Source organism: Cibotium barometz, chromosome 46 (genome assembly GCF_041138505.1).
Source record: "Cibotium barometz isolate CiBa-2024 chromosome 46, ASM4113850v1, whole genome shotgun sequence".
Lineage (NCBI taxonomy): Eukaryota > Viridiplantae > Streptophyta > Polypodiopsida > Cyatheales > Cibotiaceae > Cibotium > Cibotium barometz.
Window position 1 is genome coordinate 12,937,925 of NC_141091.1, and position 21,297 is coordinate 12,959,221.

Consider the following 21,297-nt stretch of genomic DNA (forward strand, 5'->3'; position numbering starts at 1 on the left):
TAGTAAACTGATTGGTGGTCTAATCCAACAAGGCTTAGGGGAGCCCTAGGATTAGAGCAAGCAGGTTGTTACATGTAGCTAATGCTCATGGTTAGTAAACTGACCAAGAAATTATTTATAGTAGAGAAATTACCAATATATAAGTGAGACTTAGGTTATTATTGTAGAGAAATTGCCAATTATTTATAGTAGAGAAATTTCCAATATATAAGTGAGACTTAGGTTATTATTGTTCACATAGAGTTATTCACTCTGGTGGTATGTGATGAACTAGGATTACCATCAGGAACATTATTGGATTCAATAGACCACGGATCGTCATGTTGAAGGCCTCAACAGTAGTAGGTAGACGTTGGCAGTATACCAATGTTAACTAGCATGGTTCCTAGGATTCGAGACTTAGCCTTTGGCTTGGGGGAGGTTTGCAGATGCAAGCCTACAGTTGGCTTGCACCCCTCTTATTGAAATTTCACTTGCTCTCCCATCCCATGATCATAAGATGATTAGTCCCCATTTTCTAATAAATACACATAACACTCTCACTCAACTCTCTCTCAATCTCTCAATATGTCTCATACCATTATAGTGTCTTTCAATGTGGATGTTCCTTCATGCATTAGGTTATGGTCTCTCTCACTTATCTATGCATATACTAGATCTCTAAGTTAAGCATATAACATAAGAACACACCATCGTTTATAAGTGAGACACTACTACTTAGAGCACAGTTCCTTTTATCTACAGATAGAAATAATCATCACACATTGTTGTTATCCATAGCATATGACAACCTAGATAACACTAGAGATTATCCATCATAGAGATGAGACTCCTACACTAATGTAGATTATAGACCTTCCTTATTACAGATACACTCTTTACAAATCATCATTGAGGATTTATACCTTTATGTTTCTTCTTTGTCTCATACCATTAGTGTGTCTTGCAATGTGGATGTTCCTTCGTGCATTAGGTTATGGTATCTCTCACTTATCTATGCGTATACTAGATCTCTATGCTAAGCATATAACATAAGAACACACCATCGTTCATAAGTGAGACACTACTACTTAGAGCACGGTTCCTTTTGCAAATAGAAATAATCATCACATTGTTGTTATCCATAGCATATGACAACCTAGATAACACTAGAGATCATCCATCATAGAGATGAGACTCATACACTAATGTAGATTATAGATCTTCCTTATTAAAGATACATTCTTTACAAATCATCATTAAGGATTTATACCTTTATGTTTCTTCTTTGTCTATCGTCTATGAAAAACCTGTAACTAGATCTTTGATGTGTACACTATTGTGTACTCACCACATGAGTCGTTATCATGTGGCACTCCTTTCTTGAGCACACTCTTACTCCTCCTACATGAGAATGTACACTAGTGTGTACTCATCACATGAGTCGTTCTCGTGTGCCACTCCTTTCTTCAGCACACTCCAACTCTCCTCCTACATGAGAATGCCTCTAGTGCATAAGAAGCCATGCGCACAAGCTATCATCATAGAAAGATGCTCACAGTGTCTACTTGGTGCTCTTAAGTTCCCTCGCGCGAGAACCTAATGGTCACTCTACTCCATACTGAGCCACTAGAACACCCTCTACTCTCACTCCTAGGGTGTAGACAAGGTTACATAACTACTTCATGGCTAGGTTGCCAAGGACTACTCCATTAATCTCTTGCACCCTCTTTGCCTTCAGGACTTTCATAAGAAATCTTTCTCCCTCTCTCATGTTGTTCACATACAACATCCATCTGTGGTGCTCACACTCCAATGATAGGCCAACGCGCCGCCTGCCCTCACGCCGATGATGCTCATCCAAGCATCATACTTCGTCGTGCTTATCGTCATGGCCCACACTTAAAGCCTAGTATGCCCAGCTCAATTCATGTGTCAACTAGCTCCATGAGACTCACGGCCTGGCTCTATCCATCAAGCCCATGGCAGCCAAGGTATATGGTCAGGCACTTTGGCGACCATGTTAGTGTGGCGAGCATAAGCTGGGCAACCATAAGAATGCCACCACCATTCTTTGTTACATGATGTTCCTGGAAACCCTCTGGTTGCAGAACAAGATGCAACACATCTCAATAGCCACAAGATGGATCCGTAAGGCCGAGAAAGGGGAAGATATAAGCTGGGCCACCCTCTACTTCACCAAGCCACCTGCCTCTAGAAGAGCAACATGCACACAAAGATGGGCCAACTGCTCATAGTGTTGTTCCCATTCGGCGAGACAGGCCAGTATAGCAACTACCCTAGGCCGTCAAAGTACCAAGCCCGCCCTAGCTTATCGAGTGCAAAACCCTCCAGGACCCCAGTCGGAGGTCCAAACCACCCAAAACTCCATCGAGGTGGCCAATTCCGAGAGAACTGTCAACCTCAACTTTGAGATAAAAAACACCGGCCATGATGACCTCCTCCTGAAGATGAACTAGATGGAACAAGTGCTCGCCTGCTACAAAAAGCAGAATGTCCAACTCACTGCCTTGGGCATGAAGACAATCCAAGAGCCCGAGCCAAACTGAGAGGAGCCGATCAACATGCAAAACCTACAAGCTGGAAATGGTACCATACTCCATGGAAATTGCTTCCAAGGAAGACTCGGCCATGGCCCTCCTAAAAGACCATGTGATGTCCCTCCAAAGGAACTACGACGAGCTATACAACAAGATGGCCCCGGCCCTCCTAAAAGACCATGTGATGTCCCTCCAAAAGAACTACGACGAGCTATACGACAAGATGGCCTATAAGAAACACCAACGGGCCACGTAGGATAGGGGAAAGATGTAAGCTCACATTAAAATGAGCTCAAAACCAAGGTCATAGGGAACAAGCTCATCACTCGGCAGCAAAAAAAGCCCAACATGACGCATAAAGATATCCAATTGGCCATCGCCAGCATTGAAGAGGCCAAGAATGTGACCCTCCACGTTGAACTTGCCTCTGCCCGAACATAGATCACAGAATTGCATCGAGAAGCAATCTAGCAACAGGGCAACTCCACCCAAACAATCCACCAGGCTTGTTACTACATGCAAATCCTCACAGCTACCATTGTGGTAGCCAACCTACCCTAATCCTCCCGAGCTTGGAGGAGGATGGACACCTTTCTACAAAGCACCATTCCCTGAACCTACAGCCCCTCCCCAACCTTGCCCCATCTCCACTCGACCTGAACAATCCAAACCCACCAGCTCCTGCCAACGATGATGATGGGATGGGCAGAGTCAAAGACTAAAGCTTTCGGACCTAAGGGATTAGGAATGTGCCCAAGAGTGCCAGGGTTAGGATTGCTCAGAAAAGCAATGTGGAGGCCAATTTACGTCTACCATGGAGGGCATGGTACTTATTTGACTCTACCGGATGATCATGAGCACAAAACTAAAACAATAATGAGGAGGAAGATTCCAACGAAGATCTGTACGCCTATGTCACTGGGTTCAGGAGTCTGAACACTAAGGTTGAAGAGGAGGATTAAAAGGTATGCCTATCTATAGCCCAAAATCAGGAATGTCCCCAAGCTCAGGAGGATGAGCATTTAACAGGGTCCCTATCTTTGTGTGATTGACAACATCAAGGATGACTGGAATACTGAGAGTTCGTGTTGTCGGATTGGGAATCCGACCCATCGGGCATGCCAGGTGTTGGGCCACAAGCCGACCAGAAAACCGCCAAACCAGACAACCTTAAGTCGGAATGCCGCCAGAATGCCAACGCCAATGCACTTAACACTATGGTTCGACCAGTTAATTAGGTCATTACTTCTGTAAATTAGCCGTGCTCAGAGCATGAGGGGATCTTTGTACCACACAAAACTACGTATTAAGCAGTTACAAGATGTAATCAGAACTCTGTACAGAGGCTCGCTGTTTCTTCTTTGAGCCTGGTGTTTTTTGTTAATCAAAGGATCATTCTGTAGTATCATCTGTGTATATTCGTTTTGTCTATCATTTTTTTGTATATTCGTCTTATCTATCACTTCTGTGAATCTATCTTTTAAGTCTTGTATTTCATGGGCAATTTGGATCATGCGCACGACGAGTCAATTAGTCTTAAGTAATCGTTTCCATTTGCACAATCACTTGTTTGATATGTTGGTTTTGCATCATCCTATGCATGTTCTATATCAGACTGGTGTATTGCTACACACATAACCAAAGACACTCAGTAGTAGGTTGATTCTGTCACACGGGACCTTTTTGTACATCTTGAAGAAATAATTAAAAACTCACAAATACATCACAATCAAAGCATAGACTTGCATCAAATTGATATGAAAGAGCATAACATAGCATAAACAAGAGAGAGAGAACAACATCACCATCAAGACCATATTGGGTGCAATATCCCCCCTCATGCGTGTAGCTCCACTTCCACGATATGACTATTTTGAGAATTATATTCAATAAATAACCCCAAGGAGCTAACAATAGTTGTGCATACAAAATTGGGCTTGCTTTTTTCACTTTTACAAAAATAGCTCAAACACTAGAGCTTGCTCACACACTAAGTGTAAATAATTAAAACTCTTCTAAAATGTGTGCTAACAATATAGCAACACCATGCACAAGTGTGCATAAATAATATATACAATCTTTTGGCATGTGGCTAATAAAATAATATGAAATAATAATATTTCGTGATGATATATACAAGATTTTCTATGTGTAACACGTGCACTACTCATCACCTATCTCACAAATATAAGCACATTAATTGTTTCAATTACTATTGCCCTTCTCTACAATAGTTAATCCCAATATGAAACGTTGATAGGCACAAACACAACATACACTTACCACTTATTTCACTATGATGAGAGTATCATTTTACACATCATCTAGCATGGTATGTGCTGCCATTTTTTACACTTTCAATTAGCACGGCACATCAATTACATAAACCACTTGTTACGCTTCGGCCATGTGCAATTGTCTTAACATAGTCCACTTGTTTCACTTGACAACAATACAGTTGTCAAGCATGGCACTACTTGTTACACCTCAACAACATGCACCCGTCAAGCATGGTCTTAAGCTATGCCAATAACACTAGGTAACCAGTATTAATGTGAGGTCACCCATGATACCAATTCACTAGGATAGCACACTATTGTCCGGGTGGACATTATGTAGCATCCCTCCTTCTTGTATAAGCAACTGACCTCAGTTGCGTGTTTGCTTATTGCAAGCAAAGGAGATCAATTGTCATATAATATATAAATTCAAGTATCCTCTCTAATTATAATAAAAGACATTGTATCAACGATTTATATGTGTAATAAATTATAATGTCCCATACCACCACAAATTATCCCACACAGATCTAGAGATAAGTATGCATCGAAATCCTTCACATAAGATTAATCTCATGTCCCTTACCACCACAAGACTACTACATAGTGAAAAATTCATAAAGTATAGTTCAAGATGGAAGGGCCTGTTCCTTCAAGAAGTTCTACTTTTGATGCATAAAAAATCTCCTTGAAATTTACAAAAAAAAGTCTTAAATAAAATTTATTGTAAGAATAGTCAAATGAAATAAATATGTTACCTCAAGAGTCGGAGTAGTCATCGTGGTATTCTTCTTCATCATCATCATCATCGATCATATTGAGTCCAAGTGAAATAAACTTTGACTTCCATGGATAATTTGATGTCATATGTCTAATCTCATTACACCTGTAACACTTCTTTGAATCATGTTTATTAGCTCTTTGTGAATCATCTATATTGGTGTCAATACTTGTGTTATGGTCATTAAGAGATGTATCAAATGATTTTAGAGAGGTTTTAGGCTTCAAAAATGTTGATGTCAAGGTTTGGGATGTCATTGGTTTCTTGGGAAAACCATTTTTCTTTTCACAATTCAAGGCTAAAGAAATAGCGAAGCTAAGGGAATGTGGTTGAAACATATTCACCTCTGATCGAATTGTAGGTTTTAGACCTGTTGTGAACTTTCTTCTTTGCGAACCTTCTCGATTACCTGTATTTGTAATAAGGTTTGCCAAAACCTGTCTGCCAAGTGAAAGGGAGAGAAAATAAAAGAGAAAAAGCCATCATCGCCAAGTGGAAGGGAGAGAAAAAAAACTTTCAAGCTATGGTTTAGTGCACAATAGAAACCAATAATTTTCTCCCTCTTTTTTGACAATTTCTTTGAAGGAAAACCCCTCACTGTCCAATATAGGTTGATTGGATAGTGAACCTCTTTGCCATTGTCTCTTTCACCTCTTTTTCCACAAGTCTTTGATCGACTTCAAGAAGATTGAATTGATCCAAAGCTCTGATACCTATCATGGGACCTTTTTGTACTTCTTGAAGAAATAATTAAAAACTCACAAATACATCAAGATTAAAGCATAGACTTGCATCAAATTGATATGAAAGAGCCTAACATAGCAGAAACATGAGAGATAGAACAACATCACGATCAAGACAAGATTAGGTGCAGTCTCCCCCCTCATGCAATGTAGCTTCACTTCCATGACATGAGTATTTTGAGAATTTTATTCAATAAATAGCCCCAAGGAGCTAATAGTAACTAAATTGGGCTTGCTTTTTCCACTATTACAAAAATAGCTTAAACACTAGAGCTTGTTCACACACTAAGTGTAAATAATCAAAACTCTTCTAAAATATGTGCTAACAATATAGCAACGTGCATAAATAATATGTATAATCTTTTGGCACATGGCCAACAAAATAATACGAAATAATAATATTCCATGATGATATAGACAAGGTCCTCCATATACAACACGCACACTGCTCATTACCTATCTCACAAATGTAAGCACATTAGTTGTTTCAATTAATTTCCCTTCTCTACAATTAATCCCAATATGAAATATTGTTAGGCACAAACACAACATACACTTACCACTTGTTTCACTACGATGAGAGTATCATTATACACATATCTCACAAACATAAGCACATTAGTTGTTTCAATTAATTGCCCTTCTCTACAGTTAATCCCAATATGAAACGTTGATAGACATAAACAAAACATACACTCACCACTTATTTCACTACGATGAGAGTATCATCATACACATCATCTAGCATGGTGTGTATTACCATTTTGTTACACTTTCAATTAGCATGGCACATCAATTGCATAAACCACTTGTTACGCTTTGACTGTGTGCAACTATCTAGCATAGTCCACTTGTTTCACTTGACCACAATACAGTTGTCAAACGTGGCACTACTTGTTACACCTCAATAATATACACTCGTCAAGCATGGTCTCAAGCTATGCCAATAACACTAGGTAACCAGTATTTAATGTGGGTCGCCTACGACACCAATTCCCTAGGATGGCATACTAGGTAACCAGTATTTAATGTGGGATCACCCATGATACCAATCCACTAAGATGGCACACTAGTGTCCGGGAGTCCCTGTACAACTAAAGGATGGACATTATGTATAACAGATCGGGGTAGCGGTCATCCCCTATAATATTTTGGAGGAACTCCTTTTCAGATCTACATAGCTCCAAGAAAACACATCTCTATATTCCTTGAAAATAGCTTGTATCCTCCTCCTCTTGTGTTAAGTCTATAGCTTCCACACCAATTTGGGCTCCTCCCCAGGTAATGCTAAATCCACCTATTTTGCATCTTCTAGTCCATCATACAACACTCTTGGTTCATCGAGTTCTTTCATTTTTGATGGTGGAGCACACACCTTTAACTTTTCCACTTTATAATTTCTTAATTGAGAAGGGACTTGTTTAAATCCTCCTGTCTTGATTGTTGGGCTCAAAGGCTCAGTATCCTTCTCGAATATCCCTTCCTTTATAGCCTTGTTTTATCTTTTCCATCTAGACTTGGAAGTATTTTTAGAGCCCCTCTAAAACCGTATTATAGGGGTAATCATGGGCTAGCACTTCTGCTATTTCAGAGGATCTATTTTCATGGTAGTTACATTAGGTCTTTTCATTAGATCCTTCCAGCTTGAGCAAAACTCCTAAGTTACCTTCAAGGCTTCTACATATTGTAAGTATTGTTCTTCCCCCTTGAGGTTTAGCAGATCTCTGGCTCTAATCTTTGTTGTTTTCTTAGCTCTTTTGAGTAGAGATCCTTTCTTTTCAAGGAATTCTCTGAGAAGGGCCCTGTGTTTTGGCGACACTTCTCCTTCGTTATCTTTGCCTATCAGAGAAGCTGCTTGGTGCAAAATTGGCACTTAAGCCTCACTTAAGCCCCTAATTGGTACAATTTTTGGCTCTTTGGAAGACTTTTTCCTTTTTTTAATTCCTTCTTCCTTAGTGCAATCAGTCTCTCTATTTTTGGAAGCACTGGGGTCATAGTTTTGATTGCAATTATGTCTCTCTCATTCTCATCACAAAATTGTTTTTTCAATGTTTCCATCAATGTAAAACATATGTCCATTGTGGCTAGCAAGTGTATCTTGTTTTCCTCCTCTTTGGGGTCTGGTATTGAAGCTATTGGGAACCTTCATCTTCTAACTCGCATCTTTTACCACTTTGTCCACTGAAGTGGTGCATATGTATTGAATCGAAGCGAGCAATCGTATCTAACTCCAAGACATCAATCGGTTTTCTAGTGACTTCCTTGTACTTATGGTCCTTCAAGTTCACTCTAATGGTATATATCCCTCTTGACAGAGGTAAATGACATCATAACCCCAATCATCGTCAATCGATAATTGGCACATTAATGGTATTCTCAATATCACATCATAATTGGTGGGCCTTCCAAAGTCGACAATAGCAAATGTATACTTGTAGGTCAAGCCACAAGATGTTACCTTGACATCCTTCAGGATTCCCATAGGGGGTTCCTAAATTTCCATCCACTGTTTTCACTCTTTTAAGGGATTGCTTCCCCATGTTTGCCACATGCCTTTGGTAAGAATGCTCACTCCTACTCCCCCATCAAGGATCACAGTGGTGGTAGTCACTCCTCCCAAGTTGATTGGAATGGTGGCAATAATGTGGCATTCATGATGGACTTCATCCCAAGATTTTGGCTTGCATGCTAAGTATTTGGTCGTGGTTATATTCATTAGGCCTCAGAGGAAAACTCTCTAGGCTCCCATTTCTCCTTTCAGTGCAGGCCCTAGAGATGGCACGTAAGTAACTACCGTTAATGACTCATCATCTGTACCCATATAATGAACTGGGCTTAGATTTACATTGCACCCATACCCATTATAAAGGCAGTCTCTTGGTGTATCCTCCATTAAGGATTCTCTCAGGGCATATTGCTTCTCCTGGTCAAGCCTTTCCCTTATGATGCGCTCATGGAGCAACCTCACATTCTCTATTTCATCAAGCTCTTAGATCTCTTCCAATGTTTTTGTTTCATTTTCATGCTCTTTTGTGAGGCATAGGAGTTGATGTGGGTAATCCTCGTTCGGCCTCCCTTGGTATTCCCTCCTCTGCTTCCTTACTCAAGACACTCCCCTCTATCTCTAGTTGGTCTACTGTTGGACCTGTTGAAGATCTATTGCACCAATTTGTGTGTGTCATTTAACCTCAAGATTTCCTCTTAGGATTACAGTAAGCTTTTGTAACTTCTTGGGAAGGGGTTCTTTTAGTCCTATGAATTTGTATTTCCTTTTCTTTGCCATTTTAAGAAGCTCATCTTTTTGGTTCATTATGATTAATCCATTTTCACTTTTCTCGCCTCGTTCTTCTCATCAAGAGTGATTTGAACTGGCAGTTATGGGATGATTTCGATTTCTACACACTCGGTTCATCAATTGGTTTTAACCCCAAGGTTGCTCATTCTTCCCTATGGGATTATGAAGCTCTTTCTACTTTCTCTTGGAATTTTGGGGTCCTCTCTATTAGCATAGGTCCATTAAGACCATTTAACCCCTTCTCTTTGGATTATTAAATTCGGAACATCTTTGATCTTAGCATAACCTAGGTGTTCTTTTGGGTCCTTCCGTCTTGTCTCGTATCATTAGTACTAGGGATTTTTGAGGTCCCTAGTTGATTAGGTGCTTTTGTTGGCTCTAAGGAGGGCAATGTAGCTTTTCCCTTGCTAATGATCCTTGCCTTGTTTCTTGTTTATGTCCTTGGAACTTTTCAACACTTGGGTTGTAGACTGAGGACTAGCATGATCTTGCCTTTGTTGGGCATGCGCTTGAGTCTCACAATCCTCACCCTACTCTGCTGGTACTTCTTGTTCTTCTTCTAAATAAATTTAGCTTATGACACTAACTATCCCAAAGCTTGCCGCAGTGGATTGTGGTGTGATGGTAGATGGATTTGAAGTTGTAGGCTTATGTGGGCAATTCATTGATCAACTGATCTATGCCGCACCTAATATAATATCTATCCAATGGTGGCAGATTTATTGTCACCACTTGTGGATTTGCCTTTATACGTCATTTTGCCACTCTAAGAGGACCTCGGCATCTAAAACAAGCAAGAGGGGCTCTCCTAGGCCATTAATGTCCTGGGTTTGTAAGCTCCTAATGTTATTTGCATTAAGGTAGTCAATTGTTATGTATCCCACATCATTGTTCTTGGTTTTTCCAAATGGTATTCAGTCGGATAGTCAATGTAAAATTCCTATGTGCTAGGGGGTTCACCTGAACTAGCCTCATCGACATGGTTCTTGGTGGCGGCATTAGCTATGGTGGTAATACTAGAGGTGGAAACTCCAATGTTTTGGTTTATTTCTACATGAGTGCATCAGATTCTATTATAGGTAGGGTTGGTAAAGCTAATGGGGCTAAGGAGCTACTAGTAAAGTAGGCACTCCTATCATTATTACTATTCATCACTATGCATCGTAGTAGTTAGACGATTTCTCGATGATTTGTAACAGTTACACGATTCATGACTTTCCATGTCTTCTCTACTAACTACACCATTGGTTCCTCCTTGCTATTAAGACTAGGCAGTGTGCTCTCAGAGTTCTTCAGTACTTGCGTAGCACTCTGGATTTTGGCACTCTTTTATGGCCAAGGACGCACTCTTGTTGGATGGGCAGGAGATCCAGATACACAGCATTCGACCACTGGTTGTGTTTTTTCACTTGGGTCTGGAGCCATTTCTTGGAGCAGTAAAAAGCAACCTACTGTGACGCTTTCCTCTACCGAGGCGGAGTACCATGCAGTTTGTTATGCTGCATGTGACGCGATATGGTTGCGGAGATTATTGGAGGAGCTCGGCTGTCCTCCTACCGGATCTACTCTTCTTTGGTGTGACAATCAGAGTTGCATCGCCATCGCCAAGAACCCTGTGTTTCATGCTCGTACGAAACACATTTGAGATTCACTATCACTATGTTCGTGAGCGGGTTTTTGCTAGAGATTTGCGTTTGGAGTATTGTCCTTCCACGGAGAATGCTGCAGATTTGTTCACCAAGCCGGTTTCTCAGGCTTCCTTGGCTCCTCATCTTTGGATTCTCGGAGTTTGTTCAGCATCTGGTGCTGGGAGGGGGTGTTAGCACATTCATCCCCAAATTCTGCTCTTTTATGGTGCCCATTTGGTCCCTTTTGCATGGCCCTTGCTTGTGGCTAGCCACCCCTTTTTCTACTATTTTTCTAGGATTTTTCCCAGCCTTTCTAGCATTTACCAATCGGCCATGTCCAGTAGCTCCCGTCGGCCTGTGTTGCAGCTCCAGTCGGCCAACATTCCCTTACTATAAATAGTGGGTGCTGGCCTCTCTTTTCTCATTCAATCTTATTCATATTATGCTCCCTCACTTATGAGACTATCTGTGTCTCTTGCTTGGGACTGTTTTGCTTCAGTATATTCAAGATAGTTCTCTCCATATCTCTCTCTCTCTCTCTCTTGCACTCTCTGTTCAGCACATTCTAGTGCCACTTTGCTTTCGCTCTGTGCACTCTTTCAGAACTTTCCCAAATGTTCACGAAAAAGATCGTTCATCGTTTACTGGAAAGTGGCTAGAGCATTGGTCAACCCAAAAGGTAATACGAGAAACTCGTAATGGCCATACCTAGTCCGAGAAGCGATTCTTTCAACGTGCCTTTCATGAATACGTATCTGGTGGTAGCCAGTATGTAAATCTATTTTCGTAAAATACTTCGCTCCCACTAAACAATCAATCAGGTCATCTGATCTAGGGAGAGGATAGCGGTTCTTGATTGTCGCTTTGTTCAGTCTCTTGTAATCTACATACATTCGCCAAGTATTATCCTTCTTTCTCCGAAGTAACATAGGTGCACCCCAAGGTGATTTACTTAGACAGATCTAGCCCATCCTCAAATAATTTGCGAGTTGTTTAGCCAACTCATCTTCCTCAGCTTGGCTCATCCTATAAGGCGGAATGCTAGCAAGTTGAGCACCAGGGACTAGATCGATACGATGATCCATTGCCCTCTCGGGTGGTAAACTCGATGGCAGCTCCTTAGGAAATACATCTTGAAACGAGTCAAGTAACTTCTTTAATTCTTTGCTTTCAAACACACTTAATTTGTTAACATCCATAGCAGATACAAGAAATGAAGAAAGTGGAATCAAGACACAGTGGAAAGCACTATACAAAGAAGAATCCATTATATTTCCAAAATCAACTGTATTTACAAGAGGTCCCTAAGAGGGATGTATACAATCACCTTGAATGCAAAACTGGGTGTTCTTATGTTCAAAAGAAAAAGAATGACTAGACCAATCTATCTCGACCTTAACAGTCTTAAACCACTCAATCCCTAATAGCAAGTCTACATGCTCTAGGTGCATAACATAGCACTCCATAATATCTCTGTAGTCCTAAATCCGGATTGGTAGCTTCTCCATCTTTCGATCCCACTTGCTGACCCCCAGGTAGGCGTACCTTGTAAGTATGATCGCTAGGCATCGTGTGCAGACCCAATTTCTGCACAAGTTTGTAATTGACAAAGTTGTGTGAGCTTCCGGGGTCCAGAAGAATGTGGATTTTATGGCCATTCACTTCTCCATAAACTCGAAGAAGATCGTGCAAACCAAAAATCTTAGAGTTGAACAGACAATCAGAACATGAACTAGGGCGAGAAAGTACAGTGACTGAAGTACCTGTCAAAGACAACTGGTTGGCTGCCTTCGTCTTGGGTCCTGCATTAACACCCTTCTTCGGACACTCATTACGCATGTGTCTTTTTTCTTCGCAAATGAAGCAATGTCCCTCCTCCTTGACCTTCAAAGCCTTGAGGAGACGGTTTTTCTTCGCTGGAGTCGAGTTAGAATTCTTCGAAGGTTGATCCACAGACTTTCCTTCTGTCCTACTAGTCATCGACGCAGAGAACTTTCTTTTGCGCTTGTTCCCCTACTCAGTTATAGTCTTGGTTTTGGAAGAGACCATCGTATCATCATAAATATGCGTAGAGTGAGTTTTGCACTTGTTATTCTTGACCTATAAACGGTACGAGTCGGGTAATCCGGCTTCGAAGAAACCCAATAGAGTAGTAGAATCCATCTTTGTAGTCATGGTCTCATGAGAGACAGAAAGGCGGCCTTGGATCTCTCCTTGATGCTCTGGGTTGGCTTCGTAGTTGTTCCCTTCTCGAGGCCCTTGGTCTCCCTCAACTCTCAACATGGTTCTGTCACCCCAGAAAAGATTTCTTCAAGAGAAATCCTTGCTCTGATTCCACTGTAAGCCCAACGGATCATGCAATGACAGATGCAACCACGTGTACGAGAGATAAACATAGAGAGAGAGAGAGAGAAAGAGGAGGGAGAGAGAGATGGGAATAGGAGTTTCACACAGTACACCATGTTGAGCGGGGAACGGGCCTCGCCCCCTCTTGAGGAATTTATTTTCAAAAACAATCCACGGGCTTTCCCAAGCCAAGGACAATACAACAAATGAATACAATATCAAACAAAGTGCCAATGTCGAGGTGGGCTGAAGTCAATGTCGAGGCACAAGATCCCTAATGCCGAGCTCACCACGAGGATGACCCACAAGAGCCTTACACCGGGCTAGTACCAAGATATGAATCAACTCTATGTTGCTCATCACGAAAATCTCACAAAGTACTCGAGAACGAGATATTGAGAAAGGTGCACGGCTGCCCAAGTTTCTTTCTCCAAAAGAGAAGAGGAGGAGGTAGTTTTTCAAAGGGAGGCAGCCCTCCAAAGAAGGCAGCTAACAGGTGGTGCTATTGGGGGTGGCAGATGGCAGTAGACAAGCGGCGGTGGCAGAGCAAACGGCGGCAAATTTCTAAAAAACAGGCGGCGAAAATCGCCGGTGGCAACGGGTTCTGGGTGGCGGAAATGCCGGCAGAAGTGGCTGAGGAACCGACGGAAGCGGCTCAGCCCCACCGGCGAAGGTGGCGCTTGGCAGAATCAGCCCTGCAGAGAAGGCAGAGGCTGAGCTGCAAACGCGGCAGATGCTAAGGGTGGAGAAGATGATAATAATGAATCTCCACAAGCTCTCCTTCAAAAATCTCCACGAGTTCTTCTCCTATGCCTCACCAAGAGGGCACAAGCTTCTTATAAACTTGATGGGGGGGTCCATGCTTTTGCCTTGCCTTGCTTTTGCTTTGCCTCTTTGCTTTTGTTTTATTTTCTTGCTTTTGCTTTGCCTTTTTGCTTTTGTTTTATTAAATATTAATAGTAGTCAAAGTTCTTGATTTGTGCTTTTACAATCTTCAGGGCCTTGCTTTTTGGCCCTAGAGCTGCTTTTTGAAAAAGGGGCTTTAAATTTTTAGACCCTGTTTGATGTCCTCTTTCCAATGGTACCCTCAGCTTTTGGTCAACTTAGTTTGACTTTTTTCTTTATCCTACATTTTGACCAAGACTTGCTTTTTCCTGTACCAACCTAAGAATCCCTGTTCCCATGTGTCCATCAACCTGTCCAAGTGTCCGAGTGTCACCATTTGGCCACCCAATTGGTCCACCTGTGCTTTCTTATCATGTATGTACATTGGACTGGTGTCCATAGCAATTGTATATGCCGAGATTGATGCCACTCGTGTGATACTGTGGACTTGGCTTTCTGTTGGGACTTGTGCCTCTATGTACATGCCCGGAAATGCCTGGTGGATTAGTGTTCCATTGGGTCTGATACTTCGTGTACTTGCCTGGAGCACATCTATTTTGGTATAGTCTCATGAACGAGGATTGTCCATACCAATGCTGCATTGCATAGCATCTTTATGTACTTGCTTGCAATTGAAATTGCATGCTGTTTTCATGCTTGCTTGACCAATGTGTAGTTCCAGGTAAGGAGACGTCCGCCCACGAACCGTGCACGTGAAACTGTCTGCTGATATGGTTATGTGGCATGTGACAGGTGATAAGTATTGGTCATAAACCTAGCCTTAGGAGTTAGCACTAATTTATAAGTGAGTGTGTACACACTCCATTAAGTTTTGGGCGACCAAAACTCACTTATAAATTATGACAAGCCCAGTGTTCACACACACTGATGTCCCGAGGTGGACATAACCCAATGTCCATCGCCCAGACCTTATCCCCTTTGTACAAAGGGAGTAACCAGCCATGTGTCCACTCTAGCTTGCTCCACAAAGCACCTGCCTACCACCTACACTGGACAACTCACCACCTCACTCCTCCTCTCTCTAGAGATTGGTGCCTCCTTCATGAGGCCTGTTTGGCTGCATTTTCTGCACTTTTTCTCCTTCTCAACTCCATTTCCAAGCTTGCTAAAGTGTTTCTCAAGCTTCCAAGAGTGTTTCCGGATGTTAATCACTCTTCTACACACTCCCAATACTGAAATTCAACAAAACAACTCTCTTTATTGCTGTAATTTCTAGTCTTTTTTTGCTGAAAACCCTAATTTCAGCCCTCCTTTCTCAAGTTGAACCATAGGGGAAGCTTTCCCAAGGTTCCCTTCATCCTCTTGAAGACTTCTGTCATGAAAAAATGCGACAAATCGAAGATCTCTTCACTCCAAGGACTTCCATCACGAAGACTTCCACTATCATCGACTCTACTTGCAATTGGTAAGCTTTAATACTTAAATATGGAAGCAAGTAGCAAGAGGGAGAAACCGGATTACAAGATCATATACCCTGTGTAGTGTTCTCTTGTCCTACGTGCTCTCTTGCAGATTGTTGCTACCATGTGTTGGTGAAACAATAGAGAGCAGATGGTACGGAACATGTGCACTTGAGAGGGTAGTGTGGGTTGCAAGTCTACATCGACAACCACTTGTTTGCAATAATGTATTCATATGCATTGGTATGGAAATCTGGTCAGAAATGCCCATGACACTATGTACTTGATTCTCCCAAGATCAATATACTTTATTTGAGGAAGGGGTCAGCCGTTCCGGTTCATTGTGTGTCTCTTGTCAATTCAACAAATTACTTCTTGTATTTGAGCAAGTGTCCATCAAATCTTAGTGTATTTAAGTGTATTTATTAGCATTGTGTTCAACCAAGTTACATTGGTATCAGAGCATACGGTTCTCTTTCACTTCTATCGTGAGAGACGATCACCGTAAACACTAGCTATCCCTACACTTAGAACATTATGGACAGCCATACAATGAATGTTGGAGATGCTAACACAAGAGGCAGCAACAATGAAATGCATGCCTCCAATGCTTTACAGGATGAGCAAACTCATGTGGTGCACAATAGGGAACATGAATACGTGGGATAGGTATCTCGTGGCAAAGAGAAGATGCAAGAAGAAGAGTCCATAGTCTTGAGGGCTGAACTTACTCGTATGCAGGCTCTTCTCAATGCACAACAGGAAGAATTGAATCTCTACCGCCGCGAGGATCCATTGGTACATGACCGTTTGAAGACCAAGAAAGCTGAATCTCATATGGATCATGCAATGGCAATGATTTCTCAAGAGTTGCACATGCAACCGAGGGATGCAGCACGTGCATACTTGGCTCGTACCGAGAATGCCTATGCAGAAAAGGCAACCATCCCACATGTCTTAGAATCCCCACAGGTGCCCGAACAAGAACTTATGTCTAAGAGGATGAATCTCCATGCTATGGGAGAGCAACAATCAGTGACATCATGCCATGCAGGAATACCTTATGTAGCCCGTGAAGGATACAATGTTTATGGTAGTGGTCAAAATGTATGTCAAATGCCATTGCCGGCTGAAAATGTGCATGCACAACACATGCAACATGGGCTGCAATTTTTTGTTGGTGCAGGTATTCCGCGTATCTCTCATGCCACTCATGCCTTTGAGTGTGCTCGTGAGAGAGAAGCTATGGCTGAAAATGTATCAATGCATGTTGAGGGGCCAGCCATGCCTCATGCTTACAGGACACATGTATCTATGCCTTATGCATCACCTTTTGGTCCTAAAATGATGCCTCACAGGGGCTGTCCCAATGGACAAACATGGGGGAAAACAAGTTGAGATGCAGGCACATGCATCAAAGTCTCGTGACTTCAAAGTTGGAGATAAATCTGTGAAGTTTGACGCATATCATGGGAAATATGATGCATCAAAGACACTTGCTTTTATTACACAGTTTGATATTGCTTTCAGTGATAAGGATTTCACTCAGAAATCCATGATCCGGCATGTAAGCATGTTCATGAAAGACACTACTGCCCATTGGTGGCTCACGGAGAAGCTCTCACCGAATCCTGTTCGATCATGGGAAGAGTTCAAGGAGAGGTTCCATGCTCAATTCTTGCCTCCCAATGCATTGAATGAGATAACAATGAAGTGGGATTAGGTGAAGCAAAATGAGGAGGAATCAATGAATGCATATGTACAAAAGCTTTGGAAAGTACTTTTGGAGGTATCTCCATTTATGCATGTCACCGAGGCGGAAAGGAAGAGAAGGTTTCAATCGGGATTGTAACCCGTGTACAAAGCGGGACTACAAATGTATCTTGGTCACACCTTACACAAATTAATCGCAGCCACCACCGCCACCACCGCCACCAAGCAATTGGAACTCACATTGAGTCGATCCAATAAGGCTAAACCCTCATTTCAAGGCAAAGAGAGGGCTGTCCAAAACCTGCAAAATAATGGACACCCATCTAAAAAAGACCAAAACCAAGATCAAAATGGTCCAAAGGCTGAAAATAACACTACCAAGAAGCGTCCCTTCAAACTGAGAGACTATGGTCTCACTCCGGAGCAGAAAAAGCAATATATAAGCGAGGGGAAATTCTTTACTTGTGGTAGCACCAAGCATATTGCAAAGGCATGCCCAAACAAGAAGCAGCATGATAATGCAAATGCATCAAAGCCTAATGTCTATATGGTTCCAGATGTGCACGGCAACACTTCACATGATAGCAAAGACAGCTTGGGAACAGCTCAAGGATCAGCCCGCTTTGTTCATGTTTAATGATTGTGCATCTGAGAATTTCATATCCACACAGATGGCAACTGCTTTGGATATTGAAGTGGAGGACATGGGTCCTCAAATTGAAGGAGGGGCTGCCTTTGTTGGTATTGAAGTGCAGGTAATGCCTATTATTGGCAAGTTGCGCATACACATTCAAGGCTATGTGGATCATGAGGATTTTCTTGTGGCACCTTTGAATGGCTATGATGTATTGCTTGGAAAGCCTTGGCATACACTTATTGATCCGTGCAAGGCTTACAAGACCAACAGGATCACCTTCATGTATAAAGACCGAGAGCATGTAATTGATGCTAGTGAAGAGGATGATACCATTTCCCTTGTATCTCATGTACAAATTAAGAAAGTAATGAAAAAGAGTGTTTTTGCATACTTGATTATTGTACGAGATCATGTTGAGGAAAATAATGTACATGTAAACACTCTTAGTAATGATAGGCTGAAATTTTTGCAAGAGCACAATGATTGTTTTGTTGATGAGTTGCCACCCGTACGACCAGAAGATCATCGCATTGATCTCGTGCCGGGTAGCTCACCACCTAATAGGCCAGCCTATCGTGTAAGTGCATCCCAAAAAAAGGAGATCATGAAGCACGTCAATGAACTTCTTGAGAAGGATTTGGTTCAACCAAGCTCTTCCCCATATTGTTCACCCGTCCTCTTGGTTCAAAAGAAGAATGGATCCTTTCGTATGTGTGTGGATTATAGAGCTTTGAATAAGCTTACCATCAAGAATCGGTTTCGGATTCCACGCGTAGACGACATCCTTGACAAGTTGGATGGATCGGCATGCTTTAGCCGAATTGATCTCAAGAGTTGATATCATCAAGTGCGTGTAGTGCCTGAGGATGTACACAAAACTGCTTTCAGGATAGCATTTGGGCTTTATGAGTATCTTGTTATGCCTTTTGGTCTTACAAATGCCCCGGCTACATTGAATAGAATGATGGATCGCGTATTCCGTAGGTACAGAAAATTTACAAGTGTCTTCTTTGATGACATCCTAGTCTTCTCGAAGACCGAAGAAGAGCATAGAGCTCATTTGGCCATTGTTTTTGAAGAACTCCGTAAGCATAAACTCTTCATAAATGCAAAGAAGAGTGAGTTCTTCTTGTCGGAGATACATTATCTTGGGCATATTGTGTCCAAAGATGGAGTGCGGATGGATCCTGCAAAAATTGATGCAATTCGGAATTGGCCCGAATTGAGTTCGGTGCATGAGATCCGTAGTTTTCTTGGATTATGCTCTTACTACCGCAGGTTCATTTGGCACTTTGCATGGATTGCTTCTCCTTTGCATGATTTGACAAAGAAGAAGGCCGTGTTCAAATAGACTAATGTACAGAGGGATGCATTTCTCAAATTGAAAAATGCTACTACTCATCGTCCAGTGTTGATCATTCCAGATTTGCAAAAGCCCTTTAGTGTGGAATGTGATGCATCTGGAAATTGCATAGGAGCTGTCCTTAATCAAGAGGGACATGCCATGGCTTACGAGAGCCGTAGATTGCATGATGCAGAGCCATCTCTTGGCATTTATGAGAAAGAGCTCTTGACTGTAATTCATACACTTACTATATGGAAACATTACCTTCTTGGGGCTGATTTCACTATGAAGATAGATCACCAGAGTTTGAGGTATTTTCTTACCCAAACTAAGTTGTCAGAGAAGCATATGAGGATGGCCAATTTCCTCTCTATGTTTCATTTTCAGATCTTGCACACCCCAGGAAAGAAGAATGTAGTGGCCGATGCATTGTCACGAAAGCCGTATGTAGCAGCTATCTCAGTTGCCTCTCATGGAGACTTGTCTGCCATGCATGATTTATATCATACGGATGCTGATTTTGCCACTATTTGGGCTGATTTGATAGCTAGTCATGCATGTGTGGTGTCTGACATGAAGCAAAAGATTTTGGATGAGTGCCATGCTCCTCCATATGTTGGTCATAGACGGACGCATAATGCCTACTACGCACATGATTGAGCGGTATTTCTTTTGGCCAAGTATGTGGGAGGACATAGAGGCACATGTACGTGCATGTATCACCTGTCAAAAGGTGAAATTTGATAGACAAAAGGCACCAGGTTTGCTTCAGCCATTGCCTATTCCCATGCAGCCATGGGAAAGTATTACAATGGATTTCATTATGGACTTGCCATACACCCAACAGGGTAATGATGCAATTTGGACAATCGTGGACAGGTTTAGCAAGCAAGCTCATTTCTTGCCAGTCAAAAAGACCATCAAAGCTGAGCATATGGTTAAAATATATCTTGCATAAGTGTTCAAGCATCATGGAGTGCCGGAGTCCATTGTGGGGGATAGAGATCCCAAGACTACAAGTCTCTTTTGGCGGGCCTTATTTGATAATATGGGCACCAAATTGGACTTTTCATCAGCTTATCACCCTCAAACGGATGGGCAAAGTGAGGTTGCAAATTCAGCCGTGTTGGATCTCTTGAAATGTTATGTGGCGGATCAGAAGTCTTCTTGGGAGAAGTACTTACCGCTTGTGGAATTTGCATACAACAACACAGTGCATACATCTACGAGAAAGGCCCCGTTTGAGATTGTTTATGGTAAGGTGGTTTTGCCACCCATCCTTCGCACAAAGGATGACATATTTGCAGCTGATGAGTATGTAAGAGACTTGGATATTGCTTTTGTTCAAGTGCGGACAGCCATTGCAAGGTCACAAGACAAGCATAAAAAGGCTGCCGACAAGCATAGAAGACAATTGGATGTTAAAGAGAATGATTGGGTATTGCTGAAATTTGAGAAAGCAAGGCTTGCAAAGAGGCCTTGCAAAGAGGGTGCATATCCTAAGCTTGCAACCAGGTAATATGGGCCTTTTCGAGTGATCAAGAAGATCAATGAAGTGGTTTTCAGATTGGCATTACCTAGTCATTGGCACATACACAATGCTTTTCATGTGAGTCTCCTTCGCAAGTATGTAAGGCCGAAGCCCAGTGAAAGGGTCATTGAGGATTCACCAAAAGTGGATGAG

At 41.9% G+C, this 21,297-nt stretch overlaps 1 protein-coding gene across 1 annotated transcript in view; it reads right to left on the reverse strand.

Moving 5' to 3' along the window:
- Positions 1-4,805: 4,805 nt before the first annotated feature.
- LOC147611894 (uncharacterized) overlaps positions 4,806-21,297 on the reverse strand; it is a 52,433-nt gene continuing 35,941 nt past the window's right edge. The window contains exon 3 of the mRNA XM_086783763.1: positions 4,806-6,313. Within this exon, the coding sequence (XP_086639889.1) occupies positions 6,280-6,313 (34 nt within the window). The 3' untranslated portion in view covers positions 4,806-6,279. The remainder of the gene's footprint in view (positions 6,314-21,297) is intronic.